General features: G+C 38.4%; 1 protein-coding gene across 2 annotated transcripts in view; it reads right to left on the bottom strand.

Annotated features, from left to right (window-relative positions):
• TOP2B (DNA topoisomerase II beta) overlaps positions 1-13,349 on the bottom strand; it is a 57,848-nt gene extending 44,499 nt beyond the window's left edge. Inside the window, exons 1-2 of one of the 2 annotated variants that reach the window (XM_072726686.1) lie at positions 12,868-13,349; positions 211-366 (exon numbers count right to left, since the gene is read on the bottom strand). In XM_072726686.1, the coding sequence (XP_072582787.1) occupies positions 211-366; positions 12,868-12,927 (216 nt within the window). In that variant the 5' untranslated portion in view covers positions 12,928-13,349. Of the gene's footprint in view, positions 1-210; positions 382-12,867 lie in introns of both variants that reach the window. The other variant, XM_072726685.1, reaches the window with a different exon arrangement.
• Positions 13,350-18,623: the final 5,274 nt, after the last annotated feature.

The raw sequence follows: 18,623 nt of genomic DNA, 5'->3' as shown, positions 1-18,623 counted from the left end.
ATACTTATCTCTGATAGCTTCTATCTCCTAGTTTTTTATCTTTAGCAAAAACTAAAGGCATTTCTACCTCTCTTAGATCTCTCACCCTACTTTGCTTATGAGCATCAAGCCATGAAATCATGTACTTCTAAAGCATACAATCACAAAAATTTTATTAAAAAGTAAATATAGATACATATCTTCTAATCTCAAAATTTAACAAATAATTACCTGTGTCAATGGTTCCACTGACCCAATGTATGTATCAGGACGAAGGAGAATATGTTCAAGTTGTGTCTTTTTCTGATACACTCTCTCCACAGACAACTTCTTTGAAGAATCATTTTTGTTTGCAGTTTCTGATTCTTCTTTTTTGGCAGCATTGTTCTGATCAAAAAGAGTCTAAAATTAACCAAAAAATCAAATTTAAATAACCTACCAGGGGTTAAACTAAAATGCATATGGACACATGTCACAGGTTTTCTTTTTAATGACAAAATGATCTCTCAGGCGGATTTTTCAGTGTTGAAGAAACAGAGGTCTATTTATTGACAGTCCAGTTCTTTTTATAGTACAGTGTAAAACTATTGTTTTGACTAAGCCCAAAAAGTAGGTATACATAATCACTAGAATAGCTAGAAATGCCTACATCTATTCAATCCAGAAATATAAAAATTTCCCAATTATGTAAGTTATCAAGTTAATTTTTATAGTCTTCAAAACTTTCCAAGGAATATGAGTTCTGGTCAGGTTATAGGTTCACAATAACTAAACCTGGATACCTGCAGAAGTCCTCAAATCTACATTTCAGTTCCCTGCCATTAAACTACTGATGATTTAGTCAAGAGAGTGGGCAAAAGTAACCCATGCAAAACAGTAACCAATGTAGTTAAAATACTGATATGGCAGGGCAGCCTGAGTGGCTCAGTGGTTTAGCGCCACCTTAGGCACAGGGCGTAATCCTGGAGACCCGGGATCGGGTCCCACGTCGGGCTCCCTACATGAAGCCTGCTTCTCCCTCTGCCTATGTCTCTGCCTCTCTCTCTGGGTCTCTCATGAATAAATAAATAAAATATTTAAAAATAAAAAATAAAAATATATACTGATATGGCTGGTAATACTAAGCATGGTTTATGAAATCTCAAATTTCACACTTTTATAGGTCATGCCAATAATTCCTTATAAATTATTGCTAGATGCTCCATTACTGAGGCACTCACTAATTACAGTTTCTGTGCCAGTTTCAAGTAAACAGAGGTTAGTGATCTTAATTCTAATCATTCCTATGTAGATAAGAATTGCAAACTCAAATTCCAAAGGTCTAGAGATTTCTTAATGACAGAAAACACACCTCTCTCCTTCTGGAATTCCTTGATGTTGACAAATAAGACATCCCACTAAAAGAAAGGTATTATAGCGGCATATTTTTTCACAAAAAATAATTCACACATATAAGACACAATGAAAATTGAGATATCTTCACAAGTTTTTGAACTTTAGTAGAAATAAAGCAGTCAGAAGACAATGGAAGAGATTTTATGAATTTGAACAAGCAACAAACCACTTCAATTCAGGTCCTATACATAGCCATATCATTATATTTAACGTTCATACTTGAAAAAAATCAGTACACCTAATCTACATTTAAACAACGTATATTTAAAAATCAAATACATAACCTCTAAGCAGTCTAAACCAGAAGAACTGTAATGTACAAACACTATGGAAATTCAAACATTAATTATAATCTTCCAGTGCCATAAATTTTACATAAAATTAATGAAACTTAATAAAATTGCAAAATAAAAAATAAAATAAAATTGCAAAATAAAGTATTATAAATAACTCATTGTCTATATTTTTAATTATATTCTTATATATTCTTTCATTTATAAGGTTACCTATTAACACTGCTCTGAGTCAATTAAAAATAGCTCTGAACAAAAGAGTTTTATAAAATCTTCATAGACTATTTCTCTCAAGTAGATGATGAACTAGCCAAAAATACATTGCATTTTAAAAATACCAGTCTCCAAATTTCTAATCATGTTCCTTGCTTTTCATGAGATAGCTGATTAACTTACAGAAACAAATCCAAAGTTAAAAACATAACTGATTGTGTATAATATAATGGGTCCTCAGAATAGCTAGTAAGGACTAAGATCACACTCTTAGAAAGTGTTTAAAGACAATAAATGCTATGGAATCAAAGAGAGGTAACTTCTTACCGTTAATTTAGAACTGTTTGCAATCAATGGCACAAAGGTCAGGAACTTAGAGTAACCATGCAATAAAGGCTTTCTGATCCCAGGCTATGATTCCAAATCCCAGAACAAAGAAAATATCTTTAAGATTAGATTTAACCAGAGACTAACAGACACCTAATTGGGGCTTCCACATTTGACCCAGATGAGTTATACTTAACTAAAAGGGCACACAAGTATGGAAAATAAGGATAAAGTCCTTCATCACTCCTTTTTCAAGAATTTACAACTTTTCCTATACCCCTCACTACCAATCACTTCTTCCTCCCTCCCTTTAACCTAACAGATAGATCCCTATCAAGTTCAAAAGTTGTCATGCTTGCTAGGATAATGTCTCAAAATTCAAAGAACAAGTAAAATGTACTTGGCTTTGTGAGATTACTATTTATAATTTTCTCTAGGAATAATATATGTCAAAAATAAGTTTGGCAATACTTAAAATATTTAATGTCAAAATATTTTTTCCTAAATATATGACAGCTATTAAGTAAAAAAGGTACCATTCTATTTAAAGTAATGAAAAGCATTAAGGAACACACATTATTTATAGAATGTCATAATTAAATGTTTTGAGATTTTGTCAATATTTTAAGTGAACTCTCATTTATATTAAATAATTTCTAAAACTCATATATAAACTTTTAAACCTGGATATTTATTAAGTAAATATTTTTAGTTACTTTTATCAAAACTTATTTGTGTTGACTATATAAACTTCTATTGCTATAACTTTTACGTAAAAACATTATGTAATCAAGTATTTTTAAATTAGTAGCTTATTAAAAATATATAGTGAACAAAATTACAAGAGCATAAAAATGAGCCCATTTTCATCAAAAAAAGATTATACACGTAGGAAAAAATATAAAATATACTCAACAGAATATCATCATTAAATTATCTGTGAGAAGTAGAAATAGAAGTTATTTTCATTTTCTTTTCTGATATACACATTTTCTAGTTTTCTACAATGAGCACATATGGATATATTTTAAGATCTTGTTATTAATCCACGTATGTGAAAATGTCATTACGCTGGAATAAAACTAAAGGGTTGTTTTTTTTTTTTCCTAGTGGCACTGCTAATAACCTACTTACTACTTCTGTAGTCCCAACTTTCTCACTAGAATCTAGCCAAAAAGGTAATTGAAACCAAAATAAACAGATAAGACTGGCGAGTTTGGCAGAGCAGAAAACAGAAAATAACATAGCAGTTTGTCTTTTACTTTCCCATTCTCAATAAATGGTAGTTTGCACTGCTCACTGGCTCACTAGCAGCAAACAGAAAAAGGAAGTTCTCTGAGAAGTCTGTAAGTTTTTCTCACAGAAACCTGAAATAATGATCTCTTTTAGCTCCTCTTTATTAGCAGAAAGTTGCTCCCTGAATAATGTCCAGACCACGAAAAATCAGAATCTGCTGATGAAGGGACAGAGAGCAACTACTCTGCCCCCCTCAAAGGGATATCTCATCCCTAGAATAGGTATGAATATAAACACCTTTGGCCTGAGAACTAAGTAAAATGAGAAAAATCTATTGATCATCTTCTCTCCAGCTCTTACTACCACTGAAAGAAAGAAAGAAAGAAAGAAAGAAAGAAAGAAAGAAAGAAAGAAAGATCATCCCTAGTAGTTCTTCAGTTTTAACACCGTTACTAATAATATTCAGAGAAAAGAGATCATGAAATTAGCTTGAACACAAACAGATCAGCAAACTCCCATCTACACATTTATAAAAGTATTCTCAATCCCACAAATAATAAAGGAGACTGATATATATCCGATACTGGCAGGCTAAAAGAATAATGCTTATTTGGGGTGGGGGGGTGTTAAACTTTCCATATTCATGTCAGTATATTAAGGTTTTCATTCACATCTCACTTGGTTTACTTGTAAATCCACCAGTTTTCCCAGTGAATCTTTTGTGTGATTAACAATATTTGAGAAGCTGAAAAATTCTTCTTGAATTATTATCATCTCCTCATCCTCATGTTTAATTGAGGCAAGTATACATTGGCATAGAGGTTTGATTTTTAAATTTTTTTTGTTGTTGCTGTCTTACTAGGTTTTTTTTGCTTTTCAAGTCCTTGTTTCACTAATTTTTTTAATGTTTAAGTGTTTTAATTACACTCATTTTAAACACTTTTGATACAAAATAATAATCTAACCTTTTCTTATGTTCATAGTAGCAAAATATCTTGTACAACAGTGACTATTCCACATTAAATAAAAATTCACAGTATGCCCTTAAAAATAACCAATTACCAAAAAACATTCTAAATAAACTTTAAGGTTTGATAAAAATTAAAAATGTACAATTTAAGTTTATTTGTAATTTATTTCACTGCCTAAATTTATGTGGATGAAAGCTATTTATAGTAATAAATTTATACTATTTATAGTAATAAATAATTCCAGCATCTAATAACAGCAGAGTAGAAGAAATCAGAGCAACATTTTCATAAAGGCAATGAAAATGTAAAGAAACCCCTGTATGAAAATATCCTCCGCAAATCTAAAAACATCTTAATTCTAGTCTTTGTGGTTTATACATATGATGCCATATGATGCCATAACTGACTTTTTCTGAAGTTCAAAAGAGGGTTGCCAAATTAAACAAGGCATTGTTCAGAATTTTTAAATTATAACAAAACATCAAAATAATACATGAAATCTATATTAAAATATCAATCTATTTTATAACACTTTTGCAATGTTGCTAACTCCTAGTGAAAGAATACAGATCTAATACTTATCTCAGACTCAACCTTTATCAAGAACATTCCTCAATCATAAGAAAAATACTGCACTAAAATAAATTTATTTAAACTCAATTTGCCAACATATAACACCCAGTTTTAATCATATCACATGCCCTCCTTAATGCCTGTCACTCAGTTACCCTATCCCCCCACCCACCTCCTCTTCTTTGTTTTAAAACAAATTTTTATTTCAGAATGAGTATGTACCAAGATCATTCTGTTAAGGAAAAAAAAAAAAAAGATTCTTCCATACACAGAGTTGTCACGTGAGACATAGCAATTTGGGGCAATCACCCAGTTCCTGTTTTTCTGTGAGAGAATGAATTGCTGCCAAAGAGGGGAAAGGAGATGGTTTGCCAGTTGGTGCTAAAAAGGAACTGAGCCATTCATTCACATAATCGGCGCAGAAATTTCACCATCACCAAGCCAACAAGAGTGGCACTAGCAAAACCTTGGCAACAAGCCTTTTCTCCTATCTTCTATAAATGACCCCCTCAGACTTCACATTACCCTTTTGTTTCATCTCCTCCCCTTCCTTTCTCCCTCAAACCCGCCATGCTTTGATGTTTCTTTCACTCATATTTCATCTATGTAACAATAGAGAGGGCCATGTATCTATCTACCATTAATGAAAACAAAACCAACACTTTGTCTTCCATCTATGCTCTTCAAGAAATGCCCTCCCAAACCAAGGGACAAGGAAAAAGACAGAAGGTGAGGGATACTTAAGATCACAAGGAATGTTTAAACGTCCACCGTGAAAATAAAAAATACACTTTCCCTAAATGGCATCCAAATTGAAAAGGAATAAAATTGTCACTGTTTGCAGATGATATAGTATATACAAAAAAACCTAAGGACTCCACCAAAAAAACGATTAAAACAAATCCAATAAAGTTGCAGAATACAAAACCAATACACATAACTCTGTTGTTTCTGTACAATAACAACAAACTACCAGAAAGAGGAATTGGCAATCCCATGTACAACTGAATCAAAAAGAATACTTAGTAATAAATTCAACCAGGGAAGTGAAAGACCTGAACACTGAAAACTAAGACACTAATGAAAGAAACCGAAGACACAAATAATACACATTCCATGCTCATGAACTGGAATAATTAACATTGTTTAAAAGTCCCTAATACAGGGGAGCCTGTGTGGCTCAGTTGGTTGAGTGTCCCATGCTTGATTTTGGCTCAGATCATAATCTCAGGCTCATGAGATCCAGCCCTGCAACAGACTCTACGCTGAGCACAGAGCCTGCTTAACATTCTCTTCTTCTCCCTCTACCCCTTGCCACTCTCATTCTGTCTTAAAAAAAAATAAAAAGTAAAAAATAAAAGTCCCTATCCCTATCAAAATTGCAACAGCACTTTTTATAGAAATAAAACAATCTTAAAATTTGTATAGAATTACAAAAGTCCTCAAATAGCCAAAGCAATCTTGAGAAAGAAGAAAAGAGAGGCATCCCAGTCACCAGTTTCAAACTATATTAAAAGCCATACTAATCAAAACAGTATGGTAGTGGCAGAAAAACAGACACAAAGACAAATGGAACAGAATAGAGAGCCCATAAATAAACCCACACATACGTGGTCAATTAATTTATGACAAAAGAGCCAGTAATATAAAATGGGGAAAGGACAGTCTCTTCAATAAATAAATTGAAGAACAGTCATATGCATGAACAAAATTGGACCCCTATCTTATCCATACACAAAAACAACTCAAAATGAATTATAGACTTGAATATAAGCTCTTTGGTGTGGGTCTTGACAATGATTTTTTTTTTAAACTGACACAAAAAGTAAAGGCAACAAAAGCAAAAATAAGTGAAACTACATCATACTAAAAAGCTTCTGCACTGCAAAGGAAACCATGAGCAAAATGAAAAGGCAACCTACTGAATAAGAAAAAATATTTACAAATGATAAATCTAATAAGGGGTTAATATCCAAAACATATAAAGAACTCTCACAACTGAATAGCAAGAAAAAAAAATAAATTAAAAAATGGGAAAAGGCTCTGAATAAACATTTTTCCAAAGAAGACATATAGATGTCCAACAGACACATGAAAAGACATGCAACATCACCAATCAATCATGAGGGAAATGCAAATCAAAACCACGATAAGATACTACCTCACACCTGTCAGGATGGCTATTATCAAAAAGACAAGAAACAACAAGTGTTGACAGGAAAATGGAAAAAGGGGACTCCTCATGCACTGTTGGTAGGAATATAAATTGGTGCAGCCACTATGGAAAACAATATGGAGTTTCCTCAAAAAAATTACAAACAGAATTAACATATGATCCAGAAATTCTATTTCTGGGTATTTATCCAAAAAAACAAAAACATTAACTTGGGAAGATATATGCACCCCCATATTCACTGCATCATTATTTACAAGAGCCAAGACACACAAGCAACCTAAGCATCCATTGATAAATAAAAAAATGTAGCACACAGAGGAATATCATAAAAAAAGGAACTTTTTCCATTTGCAACAACATGAGTGAATCTTGAGACCATTATGCTACATGAAATATGTCAGAGAGAGAAAGACAAATACTGTATGATCTTATATGTAGAATCTAAAGACAAAAACAAAACCCTTGAATTTGGGGCTAGAAGCAACAACATGGTTGAAGGTGACCAATGGGTACAAACTTCCAGTTATAAAATAAGAAAGTCCTGTGAATGTAATGTACAGCATGGTGACTATAGTTAATAATACTGCATTGTATATTTAGAAGTTGCTAAGAGAGTAAATAAAAGTCCCCATGACAAGAAAAAAAATTGTAACTGTGTGGTGACAGATGTTCACTTATTGTGATTTCACAATATTTAAAAAAAAAAAAAAACCTTTCTGTGAGACAAAAGATATGAAAATTCTTTTCAATTTATTTGAAGAAAAATACATGCAAATATACCCATCTGAGAGCTTATTATGTTGCAGCATCATGGGAATTATATGGACAATCTCAATCAATCCTCGTAAGAGCTCCATGAAGTAGGCACTGTTGCCATGATTCCCTTTCTACAATGAGGAAACAGAACTCTGAAGAAGTGGTTCCCCAAAGCTAACAAAGTTAGTACTTAAAGGATCTGATTTTATAGCTCATTATCTTAAAAAAGCATTGTTACACAGATACATACATCCTGAAAAGGGAATGTATTTCCTAGCTTTCTCTGTAAAAAGAAAGGTTAGTACAAAAATATACAAGTATATCCTAGAAGGCTTTTTTAATCTTGTCACATCAGGGTATAAAAGATGAGTCGTATTTTTTTTTTTTTTTTTAAGATTTATTTATTTGAGAGACAAAGAGCAAACACAGGTGCAAATGGAGGCGGGGGTTGGGGAGTGGGTGGTGCGTAGGAGACAGAAAGGTAGGAGACAGAAAGGCAGAAAGAATCTCCACCAGACTCCACACTAAGGGTAGAACCCTGCAGAGGGTTGGATCTTATGACTCAGAGATTATCACCTGAGCCGAAACCAAGAGTCAGTCACTTAAATTACTGAGCTATCCAGGCATCCCAAGGTTTTTTGGTTTTCAATGTTTTTTTAAAGTGGGGAGCCGTATAAATCATGGTTAAGAAGATAAATCTGGTTTCAATCCCACCTCTGCTTTAGCCAGGTAATTAACAGTTACCTAATCTCTAAACCTGTTTCCTTTTCTGCAAATGAAAATAATTCTGATCTCAAAAAGGAGGTCTAAAGGAGGTTCTATTTTTAAAAACTATGAAAAGAGGCTTATTTTTTAAAGTACTTAGTAAAATGCAACTACTGACACCTAAGAAATTAACATCTAAAACTACAAGTAAACACTCCCATTCAGAAAAGTTAGCACCAAATATAATTAGTTTCTAAGTACTGCTATTATGTTACTTGGTTGCCTAAAGAACATTGCTACCTGACCACTTGTCTTAATAATGACTTTTTGGGGTTCTTTGGTCCTAGGATAGAGCCCTTGATAAGCCTGCAAGGGGCTATGAGCTGAATAGGGAGTCCGCCTGAGGATTCTCTCTCCCTTTGCCCCTATGCCTCTCTCTCTCAAATGAATAAATAAACCTTTAAAAAAATAATAATGATGAAGGACTTTTCAGGAAGTTAGCATGTCAACTGTCCAATTTGTTAAAATAACTGAGGTTGGATTATGAATCCAGCTCTTTGCTAAACTGTATAAAAGATACAAATAGGTATAATATATGGTCTCTAGCTTTAGTTTATAATCTAATTGTTAAGACTAAATTATCATGGATGAAAGTTACATAAAAAGAAATTTATGTTTTCTGATCCATAGGGGTAACAGAAAAAAATGAGTGAAAACTGGAGGATAAAAGTTTGGTGGGACTCTGAGCTAGCTTTGAAGAGTAATTAACATTTACACTTATAAAGAGAAGAGAAAGAGGCATTCCTGATGGAAGGTAAGCATGTATAGCAACATGCTATAAAACCACGATGTTCAGGGGACAGTGAAGAGATAAATTTAACTATGATGACTATACAAAATAAATTTCAACTGAGACGTAAGAGAACTGGCTTGAAAGTCTCATTGAGGAGTTCAGACTTGCAACAATAATCCACTAAAGCAAGGTTCTTAATACAAATCTTTAAATATCTAAATGTACAATGATGGTTTGAATTAGAAATATAGGGGATCCCTGAGTGGCTCAGCGGTTTAGGACCTGTCTTCGGCCCAGGATGTGATCCTGGAGTCCCGGGATCGAGTCCCGCATTGGGCTCCCTGCATGGGGCCTGCTTCTCCCTCTGTCTGTGTCTCTGCCTCTCTCTCTTTCTCTGTCTCTCATGAATAAATGAAATCTTTAAAAAATAGATAAATAAAAAATAAAGAGAAGGGGCAAGGTGGGTGATCTTGAGTTGGTAATTGGTGAGACTTGATAAATGGAGAAAAGGCTCCTTATGTTATTCTAGCCACCACTTTTTTATATGCTTACGGTTTTTAATTACAATATAGTTTAATCTACCAAATTAGAGTATTCAAGAAAAAAGATCAATATTCACATTAGTAATTAACTATCTTCTATTTCCACAGAAGTGTTATCAGTCACCTAAAAATTATAAATGGCTTAATGAAATAAGACTACAGGGTCTACTAATCAAAGCTTTACAAACTAAAAGTTAATTCAAGAAACTGCTTGGTTCAGGAAACCTTCATAGCTGTTGTCAATGTTAACTCAAAAAATAGTTTGCTATATTTATGTTTTTCACTTCTTTTTTAATTTTAAAAAATCTGCTTAAGACCCTGCAAATAAAGCACAAACATTAAAAGGAGAAGTTAATGTCAATCTTAAACCATTTTGCTTTGTGGGTTTAGGTATTAAAATGTAAACTTTCATGCAGTGACGATGTTAATACTACATGCTGGCAAGCATCCCAACAGAAGTTAATACTAGCAACACATGGCATTACCCATCCCCCTCCCAAAAGAACACTATCAGGGACTAATTCCATTTTTATTTCTTCCTGTTACCCACAAGCAGGTGGCAACATAACACCAGTTTCATTCAACAAAGCAGGCAAAGTTACCCCTCTGCAGAAATAGATGACCACTGAAACAAATCCCTGAATTCTTTCAAAGAAATAATTTGCTTTCACCCTGATTTAAAAGCACTTCATGTAAGAGCAACTTCATTATTCTGAGTGTACATTTCTTGAACTTCACCACCAACAAAAAATATTTACTAAGTCCAGCACTGGCTACATGTGTTATTTAATTCTCAATGCAACCTTATTTTACAGATGAGAAAACAGGCTTTGAAAGGTTAGATCTTTAGCAATATGTGTTGGAGAAAGGATCAGAATCTACATCAATCTGACATCGAAGTCCATGCTCATAACCACTTCACTATATTGCCTCTCATAAAATTAGTCTATGATCAATGATGTAAATTACGGACATAAAGATGCTCATATACCCTGACAAATTTAAAGCAAGCATCAAATCTTAAAGCAGACTTATGGAGTGATTATATTTTAATAAACTTTTAATTCAACACGCAGGTATAATCTGTAAATATTAAGTGATTTTTACTTTGTTTTACTGTATTTCCCATATTTGTCTTATAATGAAAAAATCTTTACTAAATAAGTCAATTTTATTATCAAATGAATCTGATACTGAATGAGACCGTCTAAGTTTCAGGAAATTTTTTACGTAAGTGGTTTCCTACTGAGCTTGAAAAGAAAAAGCAGTCATTTACGTACAAAGTTAAATAACAGTAAATTAAAATATTGCTATTAAATGCCAACCAATTCAATCCTGAAGCAAAATGTTTACCATTACAGAATCAGAGGTCCTCAGAAACTCAAATCGGGCCTCTCACACCTCCAAACAGTGAACGAGAACTTATCTGGCTAACTTAATTTTCAGAAGTTGCTTGATTTTAGTAACGGGGGGAGGGCCACCCATTTTTAAAAAATGATTATATTTCACTTATGCAATCCCCCCCTCCCTTCCAGAATGGTCCACATGGACCACCAGTTTATAAAGTGGCATTTTATCTATCCTGGCTCTAGTCTGTTCATACCCCATTAGTGGAGTAACAAACAAAATTCGGAAAATTCAACATGAAGAGCTTAGCAAGTTATTTTGCAAAGCGACTTGACACTCAGACATAAATGGTTAAAATGTTTTCCCGCTATAACATGCTTTTTCTCAAGGAAGTCTTGTTAATTCAGCAGAACTGCTACTCAACTGCCCTAAACCTCGCCCAAGCAAAGAGAAAAGGAAGAATTAGTAATAAAAACGCCAATACGAAAGTTTCCTTGAGTGTTCTGAAAAAGGAAGGATCCATCGAAAGTACCTGTTAAATGTAATGCGTTTTAAAATGTTTCTCCTGGAAACCAAGTACGTCGGCTGAGCCGGGCTTTGTGTGTGTGTGTGTGTGTGTGTGTGTGTGTGTGTGTAGGAAATGACCCTGCTCTGAACTCTATGCTGAGCAAGTAAAATGCTGGTGAATTATCGATCGGCCGTGGGAATCGGATCTCTCTGGGTCTTCCCTCCTCTACTACTTCCCAGCAGGAACGGAGCGCCGAGGTCCTTTAACTCCAGGACTAAGCATTTCAGTCACCTCTCGGGCACTCCCCACTCGGCCCCCACCCGCCTCACCTGGGATGCTGACGCAGGTGAACGCTTCTTTTAATAATCCCACCCTGACAGATGGACGACCTACGGTGTGCTAACTGCTGCGAAACGGCCGTGCCGACGCGCTTTGAACTGAACGAGACTGAACCCAAGTGTTAAATTGCCTTGGACTGCTCCCCCCCCCCCCCCCCGCCCCACACACACCAAATCCATTCTTTGAGAGGTTAGAGCGGCAGAACTGGGTGCATCTGCACTTACCACACACACACACACACACACACACACACACACACACCCTTTTCTCCGGGATTCTCTTAAGCCACATGGAGATAAAAGTGCTGGCCCACAGAGCCACGCAGGCGTTACGGCCAATACCCACCGCCTCACGCCCGACTGCCCCGGAAGAGTCTGAGAGAGCAAAAAAAAAAAAAAAAGCTGAAGCGAGGGCTTCGCGTCAGGTTCAGGGTTTGTCCCCCTAAGTTTCCAGCGCACGTCACGCTCCCGCAGCCCGAGCCTCCACAGAGGGTAAAGAAAGAAAAGGGGCGGGGAGCGGGGGGTTCTGCGGGCAGAAGCCCCGACGGGGCGCCCGTTCCGGACGCCGGATTTCCCACTCGTTTCCCTGCCCCCCCGCCCCCCCGGCCGGGCCCGCGGACTCCCTCCCCCACCCCCCACCCCCCACCCCCCACCCCCCGCGGGCCGGGAACAATGCCGCGGCCGGGCCCCCCGCCCCCCGCCGTCCGCCACTCACCACCCAGGTCAGTGCCCCGTTGCCGCCGGCTCCCGCGCCGCCGCCGCCCGCCTTGGCCATGGCGGGTGCCTCCGCTCACAGGCCCCGAGGCCGCGGCCGCCGCCGCCGCTCCCGCCTCCCTGCCGGCCGCCGGGCCCTCTGCTCCGCACCGACCGCTGCGCTCGCCGTGCTCCTAGCGGCGCCGCCCCCCGCGCCCCATCGCCGAGACCCGGGACGCACGCCCGGCCGAGCCCGCCGAGGAGGCCGCGCCGCCCGGCGCCCTCAAACTCGAGGCGCGGCGGCCGCGTCGCCCGGGCCTAGGCTGCGGCCGAGAAGCGGCGGCGGAGAAGCAAGCGGGAGGCCGGCGGCGGCTGAGCGGCGGCGCTTCCTCCTCGCCCGCCCGCGGGCGCCGCAGCAGGCCGGGCCGAGCCGGGGGTGCGCTCGCCGAGCGCCGCCGAGAGCCCCGGGGCGTCCAGACGTGGCGGGGACGCAAAGGCGCCTCGTCCTTCCCTCGCACTCAGCGAGGCCCGGCCGCCGCCGGGGTCGCCGGAGCCGCCGCTGCCGCCCCCGGCGCCGCCGCCTCCAAGGCCGCCCCCGTCGGCCGCGCCGCACCCCCGACTTCCTCACATCCACACAGCGACAGGGACAATAAACAGAGCCGCCGCCGCCGCGGTCGCCTCCCTCTTGTCCGGCATAACAGCGCACACACACATTCGCACACCAGGGAGGGCGGGCGGGAGGGAGGGCGCGGCGGCCGCCCGGCTGTCAGTCAGCGCCCCGGCGCCCAATCGGGGCCCTCTCGCCGCAGCCCGTCGGCCAATCCCAAAATTCCAAGCCCCCGGAGGGGCGGGACCCGAGGGGGAAACGTCATTGCGGGTAGCAACCGAAGGGAAGACTTGGGGTTTTTTTGTTTGTGTGTGTGTGTGTGTGTGTGTGTGTGTGTGGGTTTTGCATTTGAGGGGAGCAGGGGCTGCTGTCAGGGGTCACTTGAGGGCGGCCGAAGGAAAGGGTCGCGCTGGCCTCGGGTCGGTGGTAATCCTCCGAGCGTGCTGTTTACTCTAAGCCCTGCGGGCGAAGCCGAGGCATTTCTTAGCCCGGGGCCGCGGCGGCGGGGGGGGGGCGGGGAGGGCAGAGAAGGGGGGTGGCAGGAAGAAGCCGAGGGCGGTCCCAAAGGGAAAGTATTTTTAAAGAGCGGTTGTAAACCGCAGGCAAGACGTTGTAGATCACTGGTGCGAGGAGGGCCCTGTGACCCCGGCCTCCCCGCGGCCCCGGGTGGACGCTGCTGTCGAAAGAATCCCCTGCTCAGACCTCCCCCTCCTCCCTCTTTCCCTCCCCTGCCGTCCCCTCACCCTCCCTTGGGATCAGGGCGGTTTAAAGGGAACTGCATTTAAAGAAGGCGAAGGATGAGGGATGCCCGGGAACGTTCCCGGGAAGGAGCGCCGGGTGGGCGCAGGGTTCCGTTCCTGCTCTTTGTTGACCTTTCTCCTCTCCTCTAACAATATCAAATCACTCATCTCCATCTTCATGCAACAACTATTTCTCCAACTCTTCATAAAAACTAATCTTCTAAATGAATTAAAATCCCACTAATAAACATTCTATCGCATTCAATTCTTTAAATGCCCACGAAGAATCATTTCATTCGCATTCAAGCTTTCTAAGAATGAGAATTACCCATAGAGCCGCACCAAAGTCTTTTGGCAGATGGAAGAAGGCTTTACCTCACCCTGCTCTCCCGTGGAATTCCATTCAACAAGTATTGATTGGACGCACACTCTGCCGCTCTGTGCCAGGCTCCGCCATGGGTCCAAAATAAAAACAGGGCCCCCGGTTTCAAAGTCATTTATAATGCGGCTGGTGAGACAGTCTAAAAGGGAGTAAACTATCACTAAAACGAGCACTTGAGGGCATGAATTGCCAGCAAAGAGCTATAACAAGAGAGCTTTTGGGAAAAAAAAAAAAAAAAAAAAGATAAAAGCCCTATTGCTGCTTTGTGGAAAAGGTGTTTTTGTGAACTTCTCTTCCCACTGTGCATTTCCTCTCAAGGGAAAACAAAAATGTCTCAGGTCACATATTTTAACTGCCTGCTGAGTCCAGAGAGGTGGGGAACTCTGAAACATGGAAATAATTTAAACGGTTTTTCTTAATTAGCTCTCTAGTGGCCATGTAATTCTGGCATCTTTGGGACTTGGGTTTAGAACAGTGAAGCCTTTCTTTACCTTGAACTTGAGGTGCAAGCTTGTAAATCAGACAGACCAGGGCTAATCTGGGCTCTGAACCTGACCAACTAAGTATTCGTGGGCCTTGTTATTGGACTTCTCTGAGCCTGTCTGTGCCTTGTTAAAATGAGGATTTTTGCTCTTTTGCTAACTGTGACTTTACACTTCAAAGTAAACATATATTTTATAAGTTTGAAATGGGCAAGTAATTTTAAGGGTTGTGAGGGTTTTTTTTATAAAGATATATGCATTAAGTAGAAGCCAAGCTATAAAATATATAACCATCTCCTTTTTTGAACTTTAGTTTTCAAAGCTCTTCAGCCTCAGATTTTGAATGAACAAAACAATATATTCAAAACTCAGATTAATTCATGGAAATTCATGTTTATCTTTTCACTTGCCTCATAGGTAAAGCACTGAGCCTTTTGCCTTCTAAGGGTGAAGACACTGTGGTAAATGTAACATTTTATTCTTATGAAAATACTGACTTACCTAAAAGAATCACAAATAAAATAATTGCGTACACATGCAAATCAACAACTTAAAGCAGATATTCATGAAGAATGGGAGAAAGTATCTAGATCAAAAGTATCTCAGCTCCTGAAGAACTGTTTTGTTTAACTGAGTGCAACAGACTTAATATGTCTTTACAATAAAATTGATTATGCCCAGCTTGAGCACAGCTTTCTCTTCTGGGGCTTTGTCAAATACTTTGCATTTATGTACAGAGTGATTAGGGCAATAACTGCCACATTAAGAAGCTTCTATATCAGGTTTGTCTTGTTTGGAATTCTACTTTATGCAATATATGCATGTTACATTTAAAGACTTAATTTTCACCCCATAGCAAATACCAGCCAAAATAAAAAATTGTAGAAATCAAAAATAAAGGCCTTTAACCAAACTTCTTGAGTGGCTTCCATGAGAGCTTATCCTAAGTACTTAAGAATTTTTAATTTTAGATTTTACATTTCCCTATTATAGAATAAAAAAATAGAGATTTATTAAATGTCTACTGTGTGTTAAGTACTTAGGACCTGAGAATATAAAAATGCAATGAAGATGTGGTCTCTGCTTTGAGTTCACACTTTGTGTTATATAGTGTTCAACTTATCTTTTAGATCAAAAGCAATTTTATATTTATTCGTTTGCTCTTTAAGAAACAGTTTACCTGATGAGTCACACCTATCGTTGTACATTATACACAGCAGGTAATTTAATCAATAATAAATAATCTAAAATGATTGTAATTCAAAACTATACTTCTAGATACCTGGCACAGTTTCAAGAGTTTCCACTTTAATCATGTATTGCTCCAACACTGAGATTCAGTTTGAGGGGTTGAGGGACGAATCTTTAAGCTACTAAACATTTAAATAAGTTCATCTTTGAATTCAAGATTTAATGTCTGCAGGTTGACCTCTCCATCTCATTGTATTAGTTTTCTTCTTTTTAAAGATTTTATTTGAGAGAGAGAGAGAGCGAGCACTAGATAGAGATAGGGAACAGGAGGCAGAGAGACCCCACAGACACAGAGGGAGAAGCAGTCTCCCCACGGAGCGGGGAGTCAGATGTGGGGCTCCATCCCTGGGATCATGACCTGAGCCTAAGGCAGATTCTTAACCAACTGAGCCACTCAGAAACCCCACATTATATTTGTTTTTATGGATCCTTTATATATACAAAGCAGCTAGGCAGAGAACAAGAAAAATTCATTTGTGGCCTACAATAAACCCAATAAATGGTTGTCCAGGTAATATTGTCCAGGTACTAAATGTTGTAAATGTAATTTAGCATGATTGTATTGTTTAGAAGTGAACTTAAGGTAAAGAAGAAAGCTACCATCAATGTAGCTTTTGGGATTTCAGCATTTCTATAATAAATATAATAGATTATGAACTGATTTTCAAAAGTATTTGCTCCAAATATTTTATATTTTTACTTTTAAAAAGGTACTTAAGGGATGCCTGGGTGGCTCAGTTAAGTGTCAGACTCCTGGTTTCTGCTCAGGTCATGATCTCAGGATTGTGAGATTGAGCCCTTGTGTTGGGCTCTGCACTAAGTGGGGAGTCTGCTTGAGATTCTCTCTCTCTGCACGTCCCCCTGCCCCACCTCTAAAATAAACCTAAAAAAAAAGTTAAAGGTACTTAAGAACCAAAAGTAATAAATGTTTATGAATGGATGAAGATATCGACAATCACCACATTCCTGTGTATTATCACCACTGAGAAGACAGATAAAGGCTAAAGGTCTCTAATTTCTAATCTATAATAAATATAGGATGTTTGTTTTGTTTGACTTTTTTGGTTTGGAGGAGTATGATTGGTTTTGGCCAATTCTGTCAGCATCTGCTGATCCTCTGGTGAGGTCTCTAATTACTTACACAGACAGAAGGGACATTTTCAGTTATTGTACATAATATAGGTCAGCAATAATTCAGGGCTCTTAAGTACTCTACTGAATTATATAATATGGAGAATATAATTAGCATGTGCCTTAGTTAAAAAGGCTTTAAGAGGGATTTGGAAAAAAATTGTGACTTTCAAAGAAGCATTTTGTTCTAAGAAAACCCTGCTTTGGAGGACATTAGATGCCATCATTTACATAATCTTCACCAAAAGAATATTATAGGATCCTAGCATGTGTATTGCAAAGTTGCATTTAAAGTATGGTTGCCCAGAGGCATCTGATTCAGTTACTCAGTAGACTTATAATACTCAGATCAAAAGAAAGAAGATAAAAGTGGCTTTCCTAACTGAACTGTTTCCATTTCAGAAGAGCTGGGAACTCTAAAGCTAGAGTTGCCAAGTTGTTTTCATTCTGTAGTATATTTAAAAACTTATTAGTCATAGGTGAGGGGAACCCAGGAAGTATAAGGAATAGCTACACCAGAAGAATCCAAGATATAAAGCCTACAAGTTAAAGGAGTATCTGAAACAGAACAAAAGAAGTACCTGCAAGTTACCTAAGGTGATAAGTAAATTCAGAACTTTGAAAAGATCTTTAGTGTACCAATTAACAACAAAAATGCAATTTTTCCCTATTTCCAAAATACTTAAGCACAGATCAGCCCAGATATCTTATGTCACTGATATCTGTGTCTATTAATTTTCTTTTTTGCTTTGAGAGTGCTGTCTGAACGTGGAAAGATCTAGAAGGTTCAAGAATGCTGATTCGTTAAGAGATAGATTTCTGGTTTAAATATTCTTTGAGAAAACTGAAAGAACAAGACCAGTCTATTCAGTCAAGGGTCTACTAAACAGTGTTAGCTAAGCCTAGAAAGTATCTCGCTTGTAATAGGTAGGTGTTCAATAACTACTCAAAGAATGAATTTGAGGCATATCAAGAAATTCCCTGAAGCAAAATATCACCATAAAGGATGGTCCTAAAACTTGGTCAGGACCCTTAAGTCTTTTGTTTTTTCAAGTGTTCTCGGTTGAATACCAGAGAGAGTAAAGTGCCTTAAATTTTAAGTTAACATTATCAAGAACTGGTTGAAGCATTGTTCCTTTTGGAGAATGAAAAACAAGATGGTGTGAGGAGAGAAAGAAGAGGTTA

This window comes from Vulpes vulpes, chromosome 11 (genome assembly GCF_048418805.1).
Source record: "Vulpes vulpes isolate BD-2025 chromosome 11, VulVul3, whole genome shotgun sequence".
Lineage (NCBI taxonomy): Eukaryota > Metazoa > Chordata > Mammalia > Carnivora > Canidae > Vulpes > Vulpes vulpes.
Note: the sequence above shows the minus strand (reverse complement) of the source record. Positions and strands in the feature narration are given on the sequence as shown.